The 19610-nt window shown below is 32.3% G+C and overlaps 1 protein-coding gene across 2 annotated transcripts; it reads left to right on the plus strand.

Moving 5' to 3' along the window:
* The first annotated feature begins 6565 nt into the window (after positions 1 to 6565).
* Positions 6566 to 11197, plus strand: LOC127264095 (uncharacterized). Of its 2 annotated transcripts, XM_051293473.1 has the most exons (10): positions 6566 to 6712; positions 6825 to 7011; positions 7103 to 7205; positions 8488 to 8597; positions 9531 to 9599; positions 9896 to 10011; positions 10092 to 10146; positions 10229 to 10349; positions 10691 to 10833; positions 10932 to 11197. In XM_051293473.1, exons 2-10 carry the CDS (start codon positions 6868 to 6870, stop codon positions 11040 to 11042), a joined length of 972 nt encoding a protein of 323 aa, XP_051149430.1. In that variant the 5' UTR covers positions 6566 to 6712; positions 6825 to 6867; the 3' UTR covers positions 11043 to 11197. The 2 variants fall into 2 exon arrangements, with proteins under 2 accessions (XP_051149430.1, XP_051149428.1); XM_051293471.1 differs by having other exon boundaries at positions 6570 to 7011.
* Positions 11198 to 19610: the final 8413 nt, after the last annotated feature.

Genomic DNA, 19610 nt, shown 5'->3' on the forward strand with positions numbered 1-19610 from the left:
ATTTTTAAGTTTAATTTATTCATTATTTTATTATAATATTTTTTAATAAAATACATAAATTTTAATATATATTGGGTTCGGTACATGTGCAATTTTAAATTAAAATATAAGAATCATAAAAAAAAATTTTGGATTTGTTAGATTCATAGGGTCTTAGCGGGTATAGTTTCGGCCGGGTCCGGTATAATCAAATCTAATTTGGGTCTCGAGTCTGACAATATACATTCGGGACGATCTCAATTCCGGCTGAACCCGACTCATTGTCATCCCGATAATTTTATAATTCAAATAAAATTTAAAATAAATAACAATTTAAAACAATGAGTTTATTAATTTATTTAAAAAATATTGTACCATAAAAAATAATACTCCCTCCGTTCACAAATTAACGTCCTATTTTCCTATTTGGAATGTCCAACAATTATTGTCATCTTTCTATTTTTATACACAAAATTTACTCTTTTACCCTTACTTTATTTACTCTTTCATTTTCTATACACAAGATTAAGGGCAAATTTGTCATTTTATAATAAAAACTCTAATTTCCTAAAAATGAGTGTAAATATCAAATAAGACATTAGAAAATGGACGGAGGGAGTATTAATTTAATTTAATATATAATTCCAGAATTAATCTTAAAATACTTTAATTTAATTTTTTATAAATATATTTATAATATATAATATATTTTTTTAAGAGGATATAAAAATAAAATTTAAAATTCAATAGAATGAAATTTAAAAGTAATAAGGTTTACCCTTTACTAAAAAAATCTCTTATTCGTAGGATTTTGAATCTATTTTTTAAATACTATCACTTTAAATTTTATTATTATTTTTTAAAACCAAATATGAATTTCATGGGATTTTAAAATCCAAATCCCATGAAATTCTATCAAATTTTCGAAACAAACAACCCCTAAGATAAAATATGTTTATTTAAACGGATAATTAGATTTAAATTCAGTCCCTATTTTAAATCCCTTGCATTGCACTCCCTTCTTTTATCGTGTTGTTTACTCTCTCCTCCTTCTCTCACCCAAACTACTGCAATCTCTCGAAATTCATCTTTTTCTTCGCGCGAAATCGGAGAGGAAAAAATCGACAACTGCAAAATCGAACGGGCCATTTGCTTGCCTACGATTTGCCGATCTTGAAGACCCAACCATTCTCCAGTAGCCTATCTCTCTCTCCCCTTCGAAATTGATGTTGCCATCCAGTCGGTTGCGCTATGTATCCGGCAAGAATCGACACACCTTAGAGTTTTCTAAGGTTAGTAATATATCTGGAATGTGTTGTGTTGACGCAGATGTTCAGTCCTATTGTTAACAGAGAAGCACGCTCAAATCTTGAAGAAGAAGAAAATCGGTGGAAAATAGTAAGCTATTAGATTTTGTGATAAAAATCATATTCTATGTTAGGATACTGTCGGGATTTAAACAACGCAAAATCCGATCTTACAGATTGTAGCTATAGCAACGCCTCCAACAAGGTTTTTTTCTACTATCTTTCTGTTTTCCTTTGTTTTTTATATAACTCCGTGGACCTTCCATCGGGCTTTTGATACAATTGGTTGAAGTCGATTGAAGGTACTCCATCATTTTGGATTGAATAGTTAGATGCCGAATCGATGCAAACCAACTCTCCCTAAAACAAAACTCAATTTTATTCGAACTCATTACTTGTAATAAAACTTTATTAACATATAATGTGTATTTTTATGAATCTTAAATTTGTTCTAAAAGTGTTGGTGGCCACTTGTTTTGGTGCACGTGTTACACTAAATTCATTTTGATTTTGTTCTTTCTCTACGGATCACCGTCACCAACGAGAGAAATGAAAATGCAGCTCAAATTTATCCTCCACCATTCCCGAGTTCCAATCTCTATTGCCAAAGAAGAATCCAGTTCTACTTCCGGTCTTGCAGGCTTTGCTTATTTACTTTGTAGTTGAACTTCTTTGTTTCGATTAAGTAAGTTGTTATCTTCTGCTATGTGTCTGAAGTGGTTTCGGCTTGGATATTGAATTCTTGCGTTCGATTGTAACAAATGTGATTTGATCAATGTCTGTCAGATGTTTTGTCAATGTGTATTTAACCGTTGTTCTTTGTTTATTTAGCTTCTACTTGTTGTTGTCGTGGTGGCGGTGGTTTTTTTAACTTGAAGTATGGAAGAGATGGCGCGCCGCCCATGCTCTTTCCTTCTATTTTTAGCATAATTTTTAATGATTAGATTTGAAATTAAAGTGCAATATTCGTAACAGAATGCAGTTGCTCGCAGATAAAAGATCTTACTAGCTTGAGTTATTGGCTGAATTGGAGAGTGTTGTTCTGTGTAGTATGGGTTCTCACGCCCATGATTATAGCAGTACTGCTTATTTGGAAATATGAACATTCAGAAGATGTACTAGGTATGTTATATGTTTTATACAATGTAAGAGATGTTGTTACTAAAAGACGATACAATTGGTGTAAGTTTTGATTGCACACATAAATCCATGCCTTTATTTTTGTTTTATATATAGACATTTGCTTTTTTCAATTATTAGTTGATTATCATTGGCCAATCAAGATCCTATTTTGCTATGAATATATGATTTGTAATTGTAACATTGTAGATAAGCTCTGTCATTGTAACATATATGATCATCTCGGTAACACCATCATGATGAATTCTATGGTTATTGACAACAAGTAAATATTTTGAATCGAAGATGGTCGGTTTCCCATGCACAGGTTACCAAGGCATATGTACACTTTATAGAAGCATATGACACTATTATTATAAGTTTGTAAGATCTGCGTTAGGGTATGTCGGTATTTAATGTAGGTATATAAGTAGGTGCTTTGGGTACAGACACCGACATTCAAAGTATAAACAATGGTTGCTTAGGTATTATCTGTGTAGTAGCAGATATCCTTGAGTGTGGTCGATTTTAGTCAATCCCCTGATGGAGAAGACAATTAACAAATCAGTGTTTTTCTCTATTAGCTCCGCTGGAAATTGGTTAAAGCCAGGCGCGATTGTTGTAGAGGTGTAATTTTTTTTTTTTTTTTTATAGGATGTTCATCAATCCTTTCATTATAATTATTTTTGATGTGCTAGACATAATGTAATGTTGTATATAAATATACAACAATAAGAGTGTTGCATTGATGCTATTTTAAAACTTTGATGTAATGTGGTAGATGAATGAGAATTACGGATATGTGATGATGATTTTTTATATATGACTCGTTGATGATAAATGTTTCTTAAAATGTAACGCAGGTACACAAATTGTGGGTCAGTATTTTGTTTATTTTGAAGAATATATAGTTGGTGTCACGAAACACATGGGCCTGTAGCGTATTATCCATTTAAAAATTATAGTAAATTTATGTTAATTAATTTTCTAAATGGCAAAAAGTAAGTAGTATACTGTGTTGCAATCGTTAGACCCATACTAAAAGGGTTATGAATTCTTGTTCTAATCGAAATCTATCGAGCTCACTTTATGTCAAAGTACATTGAAACGAGCATTCATTTAAAGTATGCAGGTACACAGTTACCCACCTATGTCATAATGTTATTTTTTTATTTACATGAAATCAGAGCACGGGTACATAATTTGATAAGAATTGGTACATTAAAATCAATAGGGGGTACATCGGAGCCATGTTGAAGTACATACAAGCTCAACCAAGTTATACTTCTTTGAAATATTTCTGGCTAATTGATATTGAGTTTATAAATGTGCAGTAGTTTGGTTTATTATATCATGGGTCAAAATATTTTAGACAAGATGTGTTTCTCTTATTACTCAAAAAACACTTGAAGTCCTAATAGTAGATTATAACTAGCGTTTTCACTTGAATGTTACTGTGTGTGCTACGATGTAGATTACTATGTAATAAGTCTAAAGATTTTCAATTCGTGACAGAAATCATGTATTCTAACAACTAATATAATTTAACTTAGTCATTTATAACTTGTTTAGCTATCAACAAGTGGAGGTTATAGTATAATTCTATATATATCATACAATATAACTAAGTCATTTTTTACTTGTTTAGCCATCTATAGTAAATATGTTGTTTATCTCTTTATATAATTCAGAGTGTTATGGAAATACTATCACAATGAATTCATCCCTGATTACCGACAAAAGTGAATATTTTGAACCGAAAATGGTCGGTTACCTAAGCACAGGTTACCAGGGTATATATACCCGATATTGAAGCATGTGATACCAACATTATCGGTACGTAAGATCTGCGCTAGGACATATCGGTATTTGATGCAGGTATGTTAGTATGTGCTCCGGGTACAAACACCGACATTCAAGGTATAAATAATGGTTGCTTAGGTATTATCTGTGTAGTAGCAGGTATCCGTGAATGTGCTTGATTGCAGTTGATCCTCTTATGCAGGGGCCAATTCACGAACTCGGTGTGAGTACTTCTTCTCCCAGCCCCGATGGAAAAATTTGGGCATAGTACGTTTACATTCAACAGCACATGCCCACACTTTTCAAAGGCAAGACAATAAAACATGTACAAGTAACAACCAACATAGTTTAACTAAGTCCTTTATGACTTGTTCAGTCATCCACAATAAATATGTATTTTTTTATCTTTACATAAAGTTCTAGGATTCATGGGAATACTATAATGATACATTCATCCCTGATTACCGACAATAATTGAATGTTTCAAACAAAGAACGGTCTGTTTCCGAAACATAAGTTACTAGGGCATAGATACTCGGTGGAAAGGTTTGGGCATAATACATTTACATTCAGCAGCTTATGTCATATTTTTCAATAGCCTGATTACAAAGCCATATAACGTTATTCAATGAGTGTAATATAATTACTTTATGCATCAATAAGATATAACCGGTTGGATCCGCTGGCATATTTTACTATAGTAAGTGGTATGTAACTCTATTACACAAATATATAATGAAATAGTAGAGGTTTGTAAATGTATTCTGCGGGTATATTACTAATTACTGAGGTATTTGATGATGCAGCTCTGTAAGAACGAATGATAAATATAATATCTTGTTATTGGGTAATCATTTGGAGTTCTAATAGTTGATTAAAACCCGTTGTTATTGCTAAGTACAACTATTACCTATATAGCATAACTAAACACTAAATTTGCACATGCCACACAACTACATTGCTATTATGAAGTTATATACGTTAAGATTACAGGTATATATATGCCTTCTGCAAGCATATTGGTAATGGATTGAGCTATTTGGTGATGCTAACATGTGGGAACAAATGGTAAATATAATATCATGTTGTTTCCATAATGTCAGCTCCGATGTTGAATGACGTGGGCTCCGGGCTAAAGTTATTAATCAAGGTAAGTAGGTGGTGCCACTACAACCTCATCTTTGAGCAGTCCAGAAAATGGCCGAATTGAGTCATTTTGATGGCTCTAATATGTTCATCTAATATGCATTTATTCATTTTCTCAACCTCGTTATGGAAACATGGTACTGTAAATTGGATGATAACCTATTTGTATTCTTTCCCCAGTTTGTAAATAAATACCACCAATTTACATTACCTGAACAATCAAACAAAAATACAAAAATATGCAACTTCGGGTAACTAAACAAAATGTACATCTACAAAATTAACAAAAATCACAAATTGAATAAATAAAATAATCCAAAATCGGTGCCAAAATAAAACACGCAACTCGGTGTATCTGGGCAAATATACGAACGATTGTAAATCCGATTAACAAATAAAACTACACCGATCACTTAGGGCTTCTCAACACCAAACCAATACATACAAACACGGGACCAAGACTTACACCTCAAATAATCGAACAAATTACGGTATAATATCGAGGTCAATAAATCAAAACTTGAAAAAGTCCAACCTGGCACTTACTTCTCCAAGCTTGTCTTGGGGGATGGGAGCGGTCAGCTGTTTTCTTTACATTTTTGCACCGAATCGGTTGTTACTTGATTGCCGGAGATTCGAGAGCATCGGTTTGCCTGGAGATTGAAGAAAAATGGTTTAAAATCGGTGTGACGGGAGTTATGAGAGGTTTTCTGCCTTTACCCCTATTAAATCTTGAAGTAATTATTATTATTTTTAATTCACAAAAAGAAAATATACGCGATTTCTAACTAGAAGTATATAATGTTACAATAGGGGTAGAACAGGAAGTAATATAGATATATATTACAACATTTGAAATATTGATCAACCTATTTCGAGTACATGTTGCGTATACAACGGTGATTAAAGGAAAAATAGACATTAGGAAGTTATAACAAACCTAATTCATAAAGCAGAAACTGGAGAGTAACTAAGTTCTAATAAGGACTGAATTACCAATGTATTTGTCTGACATTTTAATCAACTTTCCCTTATTTAAAAGGTAGTGTACTCAATGCTATTTGAAAAAAATTATTATTTTTTTAAAAAAAAATACATCCCAAAGCACATACCCAAAATTATTAAAGAATGTCATAATACACTACGCTGTAAATGTTGTACGCTGACACACATAACATACATCCTGCCCGACCTTTCAAAACGTTATTAAAAAAAAAAAAATGTCAACCTTGCCAGGAATCAAATAACAATTCTTCCTTAATTCGGAAGGAAGAAAGCGAGTTTCAAGGTTCCAAGGATCGCGATGGAGAGTGCTAGGAGTCACGCAAACACACAATAAACTATTTGGTGAAAACCAGGCAGGGTTTGTTTGGTATTTATTAGGGAATTTTCAGTGCTTTAGGGCAGCCTTGCTCAGTCTCCCTTTTCAATTCGAATTTCTGCACTTTGTGGTGTTTCTGCTGGACATAGGAGTTGATCAGGACGACACCGTTTTGAAGAATTGCGAATCGTGATGGATTCCCGTACTCTGAGGAGACGACTCCACCACGGCGATGTCGATGGGGGAAGATATGATCGTTTCGAGACTTCGAGAGTCGACTCGTTAAACGAGCCTCTGCTTGGAATTAGGGATCTCGATTACGATAGACACGCTGAGGTAATTTTGAATTTTGTACAGAATTTCAATCGGTATATCAGTGTACATGTCTGTATATATGTTCCTTTGTATGTCTGTGTAAAAATGAAAGGATCAATTGCTGGGAGATGCTTTGGATGATCAACGGAGGAAGGAGCACCTGCACTGGTCGCTGATCTTTTCCAATGTTCTTGCGCAGTGGGCGCAATGGTTAGGTTGTGAACTTACTGCAATTTTGTTCTTATTTATTGCTTTTTTTAAAAGAGGATAAAACTGTTTGTTTTGTTTTGGCTTTGTTTCCGTGTCTTGTGTTTTAGATGTTTTTCCGGCGAAAATAGGTATTAGGTGCTACGATTTAAAACATAAAATGTGATGTCTTAACTGATAATTAATCTAAAAATGTGATGTTTATGGTGATTAGCTTGAGTAGTTTTATGATAGTGACGATGAACCGGATAAAGTTTATGTTGAAGACATAAGCATATGTTAAACCATATAAGAAATCTATTGAATCACGTAGAAAATCTGTTGAAATGAATTATTAAGATATCTGGATTGAGAAGAAACAGAAAAGACTGTGTTGTAATATTTGATTTGGTTGATGTTATATGAGCTATAGCTGATTTTCAAACACAGGGGAATAGATCAAAGTCAATAATCCTTGCTTTTGAATGTATTTATAGTTAGTTTGACATGAAAGGGTTAAGTCACTTGTCGTTCTTGGACGTCTGAATGTTATTGCAGCTGAATTGGTTGCTATTCTTGTAATTAAGATTTTGGACTTTATCCATTTGCGACCATTTAGATGTTCTCGTAAGTGGATTCATTTTATTCACAGAAGTTATTGAGGGAGTTGTGTTATATCCGTAATTCCGTATCCATGGCTTCTCTATGGATAAGCAGTCACTAATAATGTAGTGTAGATCTTATAGCCTGCAAGATGTACAATAGTAGAACCTTGTTGTTGCAAGAACTTATGGATAGTAACGCTGCTTTAATTAGTTTTTGACTCTAAACCCAAAGGGGCAAAGAAGAGAAAATAATTGGAAGGCATTTTTCATGCGTGGGCGTAGATCCTTAATAGTGAATCCTTAATTAGGCTTGACTAAAAGTATCCAAGTGATAACTTTCAAATTCGGAGAAACTCCAGAATCAAGAAAAATGGTCAATAACTCAAAAAAAATCATTGGCTTATCGAATTGCCTATTGAGCAATGAAGAAAATTCAACAAAAGGCAAACATGTCCACTATCTGATTTAAAAACTCTTTCTTTGGTGTAATTATTGATTAGAAGATTTAGCTTATCCGACTCATTATTGGTTTGATGCCAATAATGGTAATCCTTTTAGGTTAAGGATTCATCTGTATCCATGATTCTCATTTAGTCCTGAATTCTAAATTTTTAGAGAATGATATTGTTTTAGATGTATAATCTATGTAATTTATTATTAGGTGTTGTTGGCTTTATGATTGCTTAATAATCTTTACTTCCTCCAGCAACTGTCGTCCTCGCATCTGGATCTCTGTTTGGAAGGATATTACCGTTCATCTCAGGCATGCAAAATGGAGAAAACAACTTCCAACCTGTTATTCTTAGCTCTTTGCAGGTACTCACAAAAACTTCATCAACATTTAGGGAGATGAGAAAAGAAACTTGATTTACTTTCTTCTTTGTGCAACATAAATTTGAGTATTTGTGTGTTTTTTGGTTGTGTTTCTTGATTTTGAATTTTAGCTTAAAATAGTGGTTAGATGTGATGTCTTGTTAGAGGAAACAATATATTTTTACAATGAATCGTGAGTGTTGCTTTGTAAAAAAATTGAAAATAACTCAGAGAACTGAACCTTTAATTATGTACTGGGATTTATGTCTTTTTTAACTTCAAGTCTGGATTTTTTATAGTTTATATATATATGTATATATATATATTTATTTATATATACTCTAAACAATCATATACTGTGTTTAGTTGTGCTTTGGGTTGTTTTCAGTGGTTCCAATTTGAGCTTTTTTTTTTTTTTTTAATGAAAAGTAAGTTTAGCTTGTGATATTTTAAGTGAAAAATAAATATTGAATATGATGTTTTTGAATGGGGGAAATAATTTCATACCAATTGCATAGAGTGAAATTGGGGACATAATTAAACACAGTTTGTAACATTTTAGCGGATTTAATATATATATAAAATATACACACAACCTGAAGCATTACACCTGGTTTCAGACATACAAAGATGGGGGCAAAAATCAGAAGGCTCAAGTTCATGTCGGGTTCACAGGATCACATTGAAACTTGGGTTATCTACCATTTACATGCTGTTAATTAGTTTAGCAATTTAGGCAGAGTGGGTCAAGATACCAGTTGGGATAGGTGAATGTGTTTGTTTTTTTTATTGAGTTCAGTGTATACTAGATTTCATGCCCAAATGCATTTTTTGTCTTTTCCGAGCTGCTACATGTAATTTTTGTCTTCAACGCATAGCTATATTCGTTTTTTATTCTTACATTTATCCTTGATTCTTGAATTTGCTTAATGGCAGAAAGAGCGGCTGAAACAACTTAAGGAGAGATTGTCGATACCTTTTGATGGCACATCTTCAGAGCATCAAGTATGTAATCTCCATTTTTTTCCAATTTTTTTGGGTAAATTACAAACTGACCTGCTGTAAGAAACAAAATATTGGAAAAAATGGAACTTTAGAGGGTAGGGTGGGGAGGACCTCTGCCAAAATCACCCCACATTTTTTAAAATTTGTGTGATTTACCTTCGCCCACAACATTATTTTTCTAGAGAGTTATTTGATGATTTTTACTCCTGTTATGTTTGAAAATTCAACATATATTCTTGAAGGGAGTCCTATCTTGGATACCTACACATATATAAATTATGGTTGGTTTTCCATAGGATGCACTTAGACAACTATGGAGATTATCATATCCCGACAGACCCCTCCCTGCCCTTAAATCTGAGGTTTGGAAAGATATGGGATGGCAAGGATCTGATCCTTCAACTGATTTCAGGTCTGGTTTCAATGTCCTTTTTGTACGTTTGCTGTAGATCGATAGTAACCTGATTAAAGTCTATGATGGATTTCTTTTAGGGGTGGAGGATTCATATCGCTGGAGAACTTAATCTTCTTTGCCGAAACATACCCTGTTCGTATTACCACTTTCTTGACATTTCGACTGAATTTTTTTAGTTATTGTTTAATTTTATACTGCTCTTTAACCTCGACAGGATTCATATCAAAGTTTGTTGCACAAGATAGACGGAAACAGGTCGGATTGGGAATATCCATTTGCTGTGGCTGGCATCAACATTTCCTTTATGCTCGTCCAGATGTTAGATCTTCAGTCTGGTAAGAATATCCGATTATACTCCCTCCATGCGGGATAATTATTCCACTTTATTTGGTACAGACTAACAAATAATAATATTTTAATATAAAAGTGCTGTAGATATTATGAAAAATTTATTAAAGAATTGATAAAAAGGTAATGGGATAAATAGAAAAAATAACGAGAAATTGATTATTATTTGTTAAATAGAAATAATAAAATTGTTCCTTATAAATATACTATTCATAAGTTTAACTTAAAAAATAAAATTGTGGCATTATTATCCAGGACGGTTAGTAACTATACATGTTAGATAATAATGGCGCACATATCTAAAGTGATAATGAAGCGACTTGTGCAGGAAATGTGAGCTCTAAGGCAGGGCAGCAGTTTCTAGAATTGCTAGCGGAAGACGGGATGGCTTTTGACAAAATCTTCTGCGTCGCCTTCAAATTGTTGGACGCACAGTGGCTGGCAAAGCGCGCATCATATATGGAATTTAATGTCAGACCCGACTCTGTTATTTCTGTGGACTATGTATAATACATCAGAACTCGATCGTTTAGCTAATGGACAATGCGATCTTTCTTGCTTATGTGTAGGATGTGCTCAAGTCTACACAATTACAGCTGGAGCGTGAGATGGCACTCGAAGATGTGTTGAGCGTGCAAGATTTGCCGGCTTTTAATTTACTCAGAAGCCGAAACTGGTAACTCTCGGGTGACTCCGTGTTTCTGTACATTCTCGATTGTGTTGGTGTTTGTGAATCTGTTGTTCTAACCCGGTGCGGACGATAAGAACTTGTAGATTTTGTTTGTGACTGTATGTAATGACTTTGGATGTTCGATAAAAAATTGAAACTAAACTTCATTGATGGTGTTTTCTCACTTTAAAAATCTAAATTCGAACGCTAAGAAACATGCAGCAGAATAAATAACAAACTCTTCACATGTCGTCGTTAATTTGTTGTTTGAACGATGAATAAATCATAGAAAGGCCTATGCATAATTAAAAATGCAAACAACACATATGACCCTTAACTGAGAGTACCAATTTAGGGATATTTCACAATATATTCAGCAAGAGCATGGTAAAAAATTTTTCATACAAACTTCTCTAATCAGTAACTATACACAATTTAAATATATTGGTTTTTGTACCATATACAACAAAAATAAGCATATAAGATCTCTGAGTTCCATTGGTTGTGCTCTGAAACAAGACTATAATGTAGATAACCTATCACATTTTCTTCCTTCAACACTCGTTAGAATTTTTTTATTACAAATACACTAAACAAACACATTGGTGTTCAATGACACAATGGAGTGTTGGAACTCCTTTAGGATATTATCTTCGGCTCCAATAGGTTTTGGTTTCAACCCAACACGATAGACAAAATCTTTTTAGATTTTTTTTAAGAGTCCAGCATGCCGGAATTAACACAGCGTAAGGGTATCTAACCATGAGAACATGAGTTCCTGGTCGGTCGCAACATTTATTACAACATAAAATTTGAGTAATTTTTCTCTCGAAAATAATATGTGAAAAACTGTTAAACCTTAAACTCTAATTTTTTTTCAAGAATATAAAAAGCTCCTGACTCCATAATACCAAGGGGTTGTGTATATATACAACACACCTTCTTTCTTCTAATAAAAATTGACTACCCAACCGCCATAAAAAAAAAAATAAAAAAAAAATTTGACAATCCAAAGATTTCCTATAGTCACAGATGTGACTAAAGCTTTCGATGAAAAGGAAAGGAAGGAAGAGGACCATGGAAATGGGTAAGTTTAAACTCGAATACCATGTCAAACATACTTAGGCCACTTACATAGAGGATTTCTCCCAATGTCATTATTAATGTAAAAAAAAAAAAGTAGTTAAAAAATATAAATGTAAATGGCACATTGAATCAGCGGTTGTATATTGATATACCTTATAGCAACTTTGGCATTTTGAGTATATTGTCTTGTATTTCAATTATAGCCATTTTTTTTATAAATTTCATTTTACTTATATATTTTATTTTTTTGATATTTTGATATTTTATAAAATTTTATTTTTTATAATATGATTCCAATATTGATATACTTTTCTTGAATAAACTTTTAGTGGAATGTAATCAATTAATAATAATAGTAATTTACTTTTTAATTATCTTATAATTTATTCAATAAATTGCACAAATAATAAATATATATAATTACTAAATATATAATTGATTACAACATTAATAAATAAAAATATAATAAACATAATGATATTTATAATATAATATTTAAATTGACAAATAATAACATACATAATAACCTAGAGGATAAAATATTAAAAATACTAAATATAACAATATCGATAATCTAAACAACTAATTTAACTATTCGTGAAACAATTTAAAATTTCAATTTTTTCTTTTCCGCATCCAACTTTTCATCTATTGCCAACAATATATTAAATATTTCATACTTTTTTGCTTGTATCTTTTTGTACATTTTTTTTTCCCGCTCATATTGCAATGCAATCCAACTATTATATAATTTTTTGCATTTTGAACTTTCAATCTATTTAAAATTTTTATAATAAATAGAATTCGAATCTTATCTCTGTGTTCGTTTTTCCTCATTTTTGCAAGCTTTCACACCAAGTAGACAAATATGATACGATTCATCAAGGGTGTGTTTGTTTGGGAGTTTGAATTTTGAGTTGAGATTTGAATAGTAAAAATTTTGAATTTGAATAGTTGTATAATGTGATATAAATATGTGTCGATGTGATATTTTGAATGTAAAATATTTTTTAGTATAATATAAAAAATAAAATAAGTATTTGATTTGATATTTTGAAAAAATTTGGTGAATAGTGGAAGTTGGGGAAAATCCCCCAAGCAAACACATTCCAAAAGTGTCACGGAATGGTATTGGAGGATTTGAACTTGATAAATATCCATCAACTTCGTTGATCTTGGTTCTCTTCGAACCACCATTACTCTCATGAGATGCTTCGCCAATAATATTAGTGGCACAATAACTCGTATGTCATTTTTGTTTATATTTCAACTCACGCCATGCATGCTCATATATGATCCACACTGTTTTCTTTGGTTAGATTGCTTATAACAACTAACAAATTCTGATACAACTTGACTAATTCTTTACCAGTGATTTTTATACTAATTTGAAATTCTCCGCATACTTGTATCTAATTTGTTTTTCATATAGTATAAGGATATTCTTTTCCGAAACATAAAACCTTTTTTACTAGTCTTTGTAATAGCATTTTTACTTGTGTTAAATCACGCACTAAGAAGAAGTAGATTTTTTTCATGACTATATTTTTTTTCATCTTCTTGGTTGGAATACCAAATTGTACATTATCAGTTTGTGTGCAAAATTCAGAAATATGTATGTATGTACATTTTGCATTGAACCCGATGGTGAAACTCTAAATGTTTAAAAGATCGGCAGGTAAAAATTAATGGAATAAAGTGGTAGGTTGAATGTAGATATTTAGGAGCATTTGGTAATTGAAAGTAAAACTTTGGTTTCACGAATTTTGTGAAGATTCTTTATTTTCAAGCATATTTATAAAAATCTGAAACATATAAAAGGATTTTGCGAATTCAAAGAGTTTTTAGAATTTAAATTAATGAATAGAAGAAATGTATTGAAGAAATATAAGAATAAATTACGTTAGAATATGTTACCATATGCATATAACAATCCTATTAATAATATTTCTAATAACTGTACTACAAAGTAATTTTTCATATCAAATTGATTCTCATTAAATTAATTAGGGCAAATTATATATCTCATACCCGTGTTTAGTTTTTACCATAATACCTCATATGATAAAAATATTAGCTTGAATCACTCTATGTTAAAAATTAAGTGCACACGCTCCCCACTTAACTGAAAATATAACATTGTTTTAATATATGTAATTGGACCGTTATACCCTAAGTTTAACAAAATAAATTATTTTATCAAATTTGCTATGAACCGTTCGTTCATTCCTCCCTAAACCGCAATATTCTTAATCTCCTCCAAATTCTCTTGAGCTAACATTCAACCATTGTCCGCCACCGCTGTTCCCTGGAGAATTTTCACCCATTTGAGATGGTGTTTCGTCCCTGCATTTCTCGTTTGGCACCAGATTTGCAGTTCGCAAGTAAGAATCACTTTATCGATTTTGCAATGAGTAGCCTTGATTTCTAGGTTATGTTGCTAATATGAGCTTTGTTATGCTAAATTTTGTAGAAATTATGGATTTTTTTTTTTTTTTTTTTAATGCAGTTGTTGGCTTTATGTGCCTATTTATCTAGGGCTTGGTCTTTGTTGTGATTTTTTTAGTCTTTGTTGTTAATTAGGACAACTGATTGGTTTGTAGTGACAAATTTGAGGATTTTTCTGCATTGTTTATGGTATTTGCTTGGACGCCCCATTGGATTATTGATATTTGGGGATTTTTTTGCATTCTTTGTGTTAGTTGGAAGGTATTTGTAGGGACCATGAAACTTATTTTTCGAATTTGTTCAAATGTTCTAAATTGAAAAAATATATATCATGAGAAACAATATTGATTCGACGAATAAGGAAAGCGAACATGGGGATGACGACATAACAATGGGTGATGGGGTGATAGAAAGCATCAATCAAGAAGATTCTATTAGCGATGTAATGAAACATGGATGGGGCAGTGTTCGAGAGGATGAGATTGCAAAGAGAATGAATGCAACACCCATACCAAATTTAGAGGCATAAAATTTTGATGATGAATGCCCAGAACCTTCTGACTCTGATGACAGTGACTTCGAGGAGAGTGCCGAGGAGGAGGATACCAAGGAGTCAAACGATCCCTCTTAGATGTACGACGAATTTGATGGCCCGGATGATGATGAATGCCCAGAACCTTTTGACTCTGATGATGAATGCCCAGAATCTTCTGACTCCGATGACAATGACTTCGAGGAGAGTGCCAATGAGGAGGATGCCGAGGAGTCAAACGATCCCTCTTAGATGTACGATGAATTTGATGGCCCGAATGATGATGACATCTTCACAAGGCAGGCACAAGAACCACATGATGGGTGAACTAAAATTAAACAGTTGTTGAGGGAGGTGCGTTCTTTTAGAAGAGAACAAAAAACGTAATCGAGAGAAAACAACATCACAAGAAGTTAAATATGGAAATACAAGGGGCGAATGGTTTAGGCAAGCTCAGATTGTAATATTGAAGGAGGAAAAATGCCAAACAAGGAGAATACATTGCCTAAGTTTGGTGAGTGGGACGAGACAAATCTATGGATATGAGAAACAACGATCTTTCCATAGGTATGAAGTTCCCTTCTTCGAAAAAGTTTAAATAGATTCTGAAGGATTGGATGGTCGTAAGAGTTGGGAATTAATATATCCAAAGATGGAACAACACGTGGTTATAGCTGTTTGCAAAAAGAGTTTTGATTGGTCTTTAAGAGCATCATCTATATTGCGATGTCAAACATTCCAAATAAAAATGTTGAAAGGAAAACACACGTGCACACATTTGACAGCCAAGTCGGAGGCATAATTTAGGTACTTTTATCTGTTTCACCATGTATTATAATTTTGCTTTGCCTATGTCATATGTGATCTTGTTTTTCGTCATCCTATAGCACGTATGATCCTAATCTGATTCTTTAAGTTTGATAGGCTGGTGTATTCTCTTTAAATTCAACTATTTTTTGTTAAAAAAAAAAAAATGCTCCACCAGTAGCCTCTGCATTAGAGTATTCTCTTTAAATTATGTGCTATATATTGTTGATCTTAGCTTGGACCTTTAAATTTAAGATCGACTATATATGTTTCAATAGAAAACCTATATAACAATTTAGGCTCTGTTTCATTTTTTTTTTTTAAAAAAAAATCTGAAAACATAATAGATTTTTTGGCAATACTTATCTTCTCTTTACATTAAATCTTGAATAGTATCTTGTAATAATATTGAACGGGTTGAAGGAAACATGATAAAAAATTTTAGGGTGAAAAATCTGTAGCATTCATTATTGTTTTGGCAATTATGCTGCTATTTTTTCATAGGTACTTGGGGAAAATGATTTTAAAGTACATAAGAGATAACCCCGCATAGACCATTGAATCTTTGACGTGCAAGATCAGACAAGATGTGGATGTAGAGGTCAGCAAGTATAAGGTGTATCGTGCTAAGAAATATGCGATCGAGCTTTGGAAAGGCGATATAAAATAGCAGTACATAAGATTGTATGACTACTACCACACTATTGTGAAGCACAATCCATCAAGCTTTTGTATTCTAAAGATTGTAAGGAATTCAACATTGCCGGTACTGCAGATGATGTATTATTGTTTGAAACTGTTGAATGATGGGTTCCATGAAGGATGTAGGCCATTAATTGGATTAAATGGTTGCTTCCTTAAAGGAATGTATAAAGGGCAACTTCTGTCAGCTGTTGGTAAGGATGAAAATGACAATATTTACCCGATAGTAATGTCATACGTAGAATTGAGAGGTTTGACAATTGGGATTGGTTTTTAAATTTGTTGTTGAGACATTTGGATGTACCTCGGATAGGGGCTTGGGCCTTTATAAGTGATCGACATAAGGGTCTGTTGGTTTGAGGAATTTGGAGGGAAGGGGAGGCGAGAGAAATAGAAAAATTACAATTACCTCGTTTGGTTAAATTGCTTTTAAAGGGGAAGGGAAGGGAGATGAAGGAATATAAAATCTCTCCCCTTCAAATTCCCCCAAATTGGAGGGAAAAGAAATTAGAAGAAATTGACTCCCTTCCCTTCTCCTCCCCTCTCCTCTAAAAAAGAATTTGAAACAAACACAAAATTTTTTATAATTTCCTCCAATTCTCTCTCCTCCTCTCCTTAACCCTCTGAACCAAACAGTCCCTTAAAATTGGGGGAATTTGGAATGGAGGGAAATATGTTTGTGTTTTTAATTTATGAAATTACTATTATATCCTTAGTATTATACATTACTTTATTTGTATTTAATTATACATAAATTATATTATACTTATGTTACAATTAAAAATTAGTTATGATATTTTTAAATTTTATAATGTAATTAATATAAACAAAATTTTATATAAATTAAATTAATTTTAATTTAATTTAATCATTTAATTAAATCTTTAAGGGTAAGATTTTAATTAATAAAATAATGTATTATATTTAATTAACACTATAAATTATATTTATAATTTAATTTATTCTGCATAAATAAAATTTATGTTAGAATGATTATTTTGTTATTAAATAATTCAATTTTCTTAGATATAAATTCATTTTTATTTATGTATTATTTACATGATATAAGTATATATACGCTTATTTTAAAACAAACTAGTCACACTATTATTCTTATATCAAAATTAATATTTTATTAATAAATTAATAAAATTTTATTAAATACTTTTATTTTTTATTTATACAATATAGGGATAAAACAGTAAAATTATTATATTTTCCCTCCCCTCCCTTACTTAACCAAACACAAAATACTATTTTCCATTCACATTCCTTCCCTTCCCTTCCATATGAACCACATTTCATATTTTCACCCCTCCCTCCGCCTCCCCTCTCTTCCATTAAAATCCGTTCCCTCCCCTCTCCTCCCTTTATTTGAACCAAACAAACCCTAAATGATCACTTGAGGCTATTGGGAAGCATTCCTCGAACGTTGTGCGCCACATGTATAATAACTTTAAGAATAAGTACAAAGGTATAGAGCTGAGAAGGTTGTTTTGGAAAGCTGTTTTAACTTATAATGCAAACGAGCAGAAATATGTGATACAAGAGATTTTAAAAGTTGATAACTCTTAATTTTGCTAAATTTTATAGCTTGTATTTATTTAATTTATTTATATCGAATTTTGGTATTATTTATATTAATATTTCAATAATTGTATTTATTGTATATTGTGTGTAAAATGACTTCTAGGCATTATTTCAATAATTGTATTTATCGTATATTTTAGTGTATAAATTAAATTAATTAATATGTTTTTTAAATTATATTTTTAGGCATTATTTATATGTTATTTAAGTAGTTAAATTTGGCTAAATTATTATTGTTTAATAAGTATTATTTATTTAAATAAATATTTATAAGATGTTTATTATTTATGCAAGTAAAATAATGTTTGAAAATTGGTATGAGAGTTCAAATTGGCCTAAAAAAGCGAAAAAATGACTTCAGGAGCAAAAAAGAGCCACCGGCGTGGAAAGCAGCGAGCGCGGAATTTCAGCGGCTATTGCACGGACATTAGCGGAGGAGAAATCCTTGCCTAGAATTGAGCGAAGCGACGGCTTTGTGGAATTCCATTTGCGGTTGCACAAAAGTCAGTGAGCGCGGAAAGCAAGCGACGACTGTGTTGAAATTTGAGCGAGCGCGGAAAGAGAGCAACAGCTGTGTGGAAATTAGAGCGAGCGGCGGCTGTGCGGAAAATGGCAACTGCAAGGAATTGTGAGCGACGCGGAAATCTATGCATGAAATTGAGCGAAGCGGCGGCTACACGGAATTCCAGTGGCGGCTTCACGGACACCAGCGAGCATTAACAGCCAGCCGCCGTATTTATCAGCACGGAAAGCAAGCGAGCACGGAAATTAACGGCATTTATGGCAAGCAGCTTCATTTACTGCGCTAGCCAATCGTTACTTTGTACAAAATTTCTGCATGCATTTATTTTTGCTGCATTTATTACTCCTGCATTTACTTATGGTATCTCTGAATTCCCTCGTTTAATTCATGCACTATTTCTTAGCCATTTTTTTTGTTATTTTGTGTATTTTTATTCTAGAACCTTTTTTAAGATATGTAGTTATTAGTAAATTATAAGTAGTTATTTATGTGCGGTTATAACCGTCTCTTCTAGAAGCTTCATTCTTCTATATATATCTCTTCTCATTGTATATATTATATATATAATCATACACACAACTCATCATTCCATACACTCCATTATCTCTATTTCTTCTCCTCTATATTTTTATCTAGTTTAATAATACAAGTTTTTCGGTTTTGTGTCGCAAGCAAGTTGTTTTTCTCCTTTTTTTTTTCTTTTAATTCTTGCATCTTATTTTTAGCTTGTAAAATTCCTATCATATCTCTCTACTTCACCTTCACTAAAAAAATTTTATGTTCGCAATTGAGTATTTCGAGTTAGAGTTTCGACAAGGTTGCGGGAGGGCGGAAGAAAGGTTAACTATCTATGCCTATGATCGCATCGTATTCATTAATAGAGATTAGGT

This window comes from Andrographis paniculata, unplaced genomic scaffold, assembly GCF_009805555.1.
Source record: "Andrographis paniculata isolate CXL003 unplaced genomic scaffold, ASM980555v1 Contig69END, whole genome shotgun sequence".
NCBI lineage: Eukaryota > Viridiplantae > Streptophyta > Magnoliopsida > Lamiales > Acanthaceae > Andrographis > Andrographis paniculata.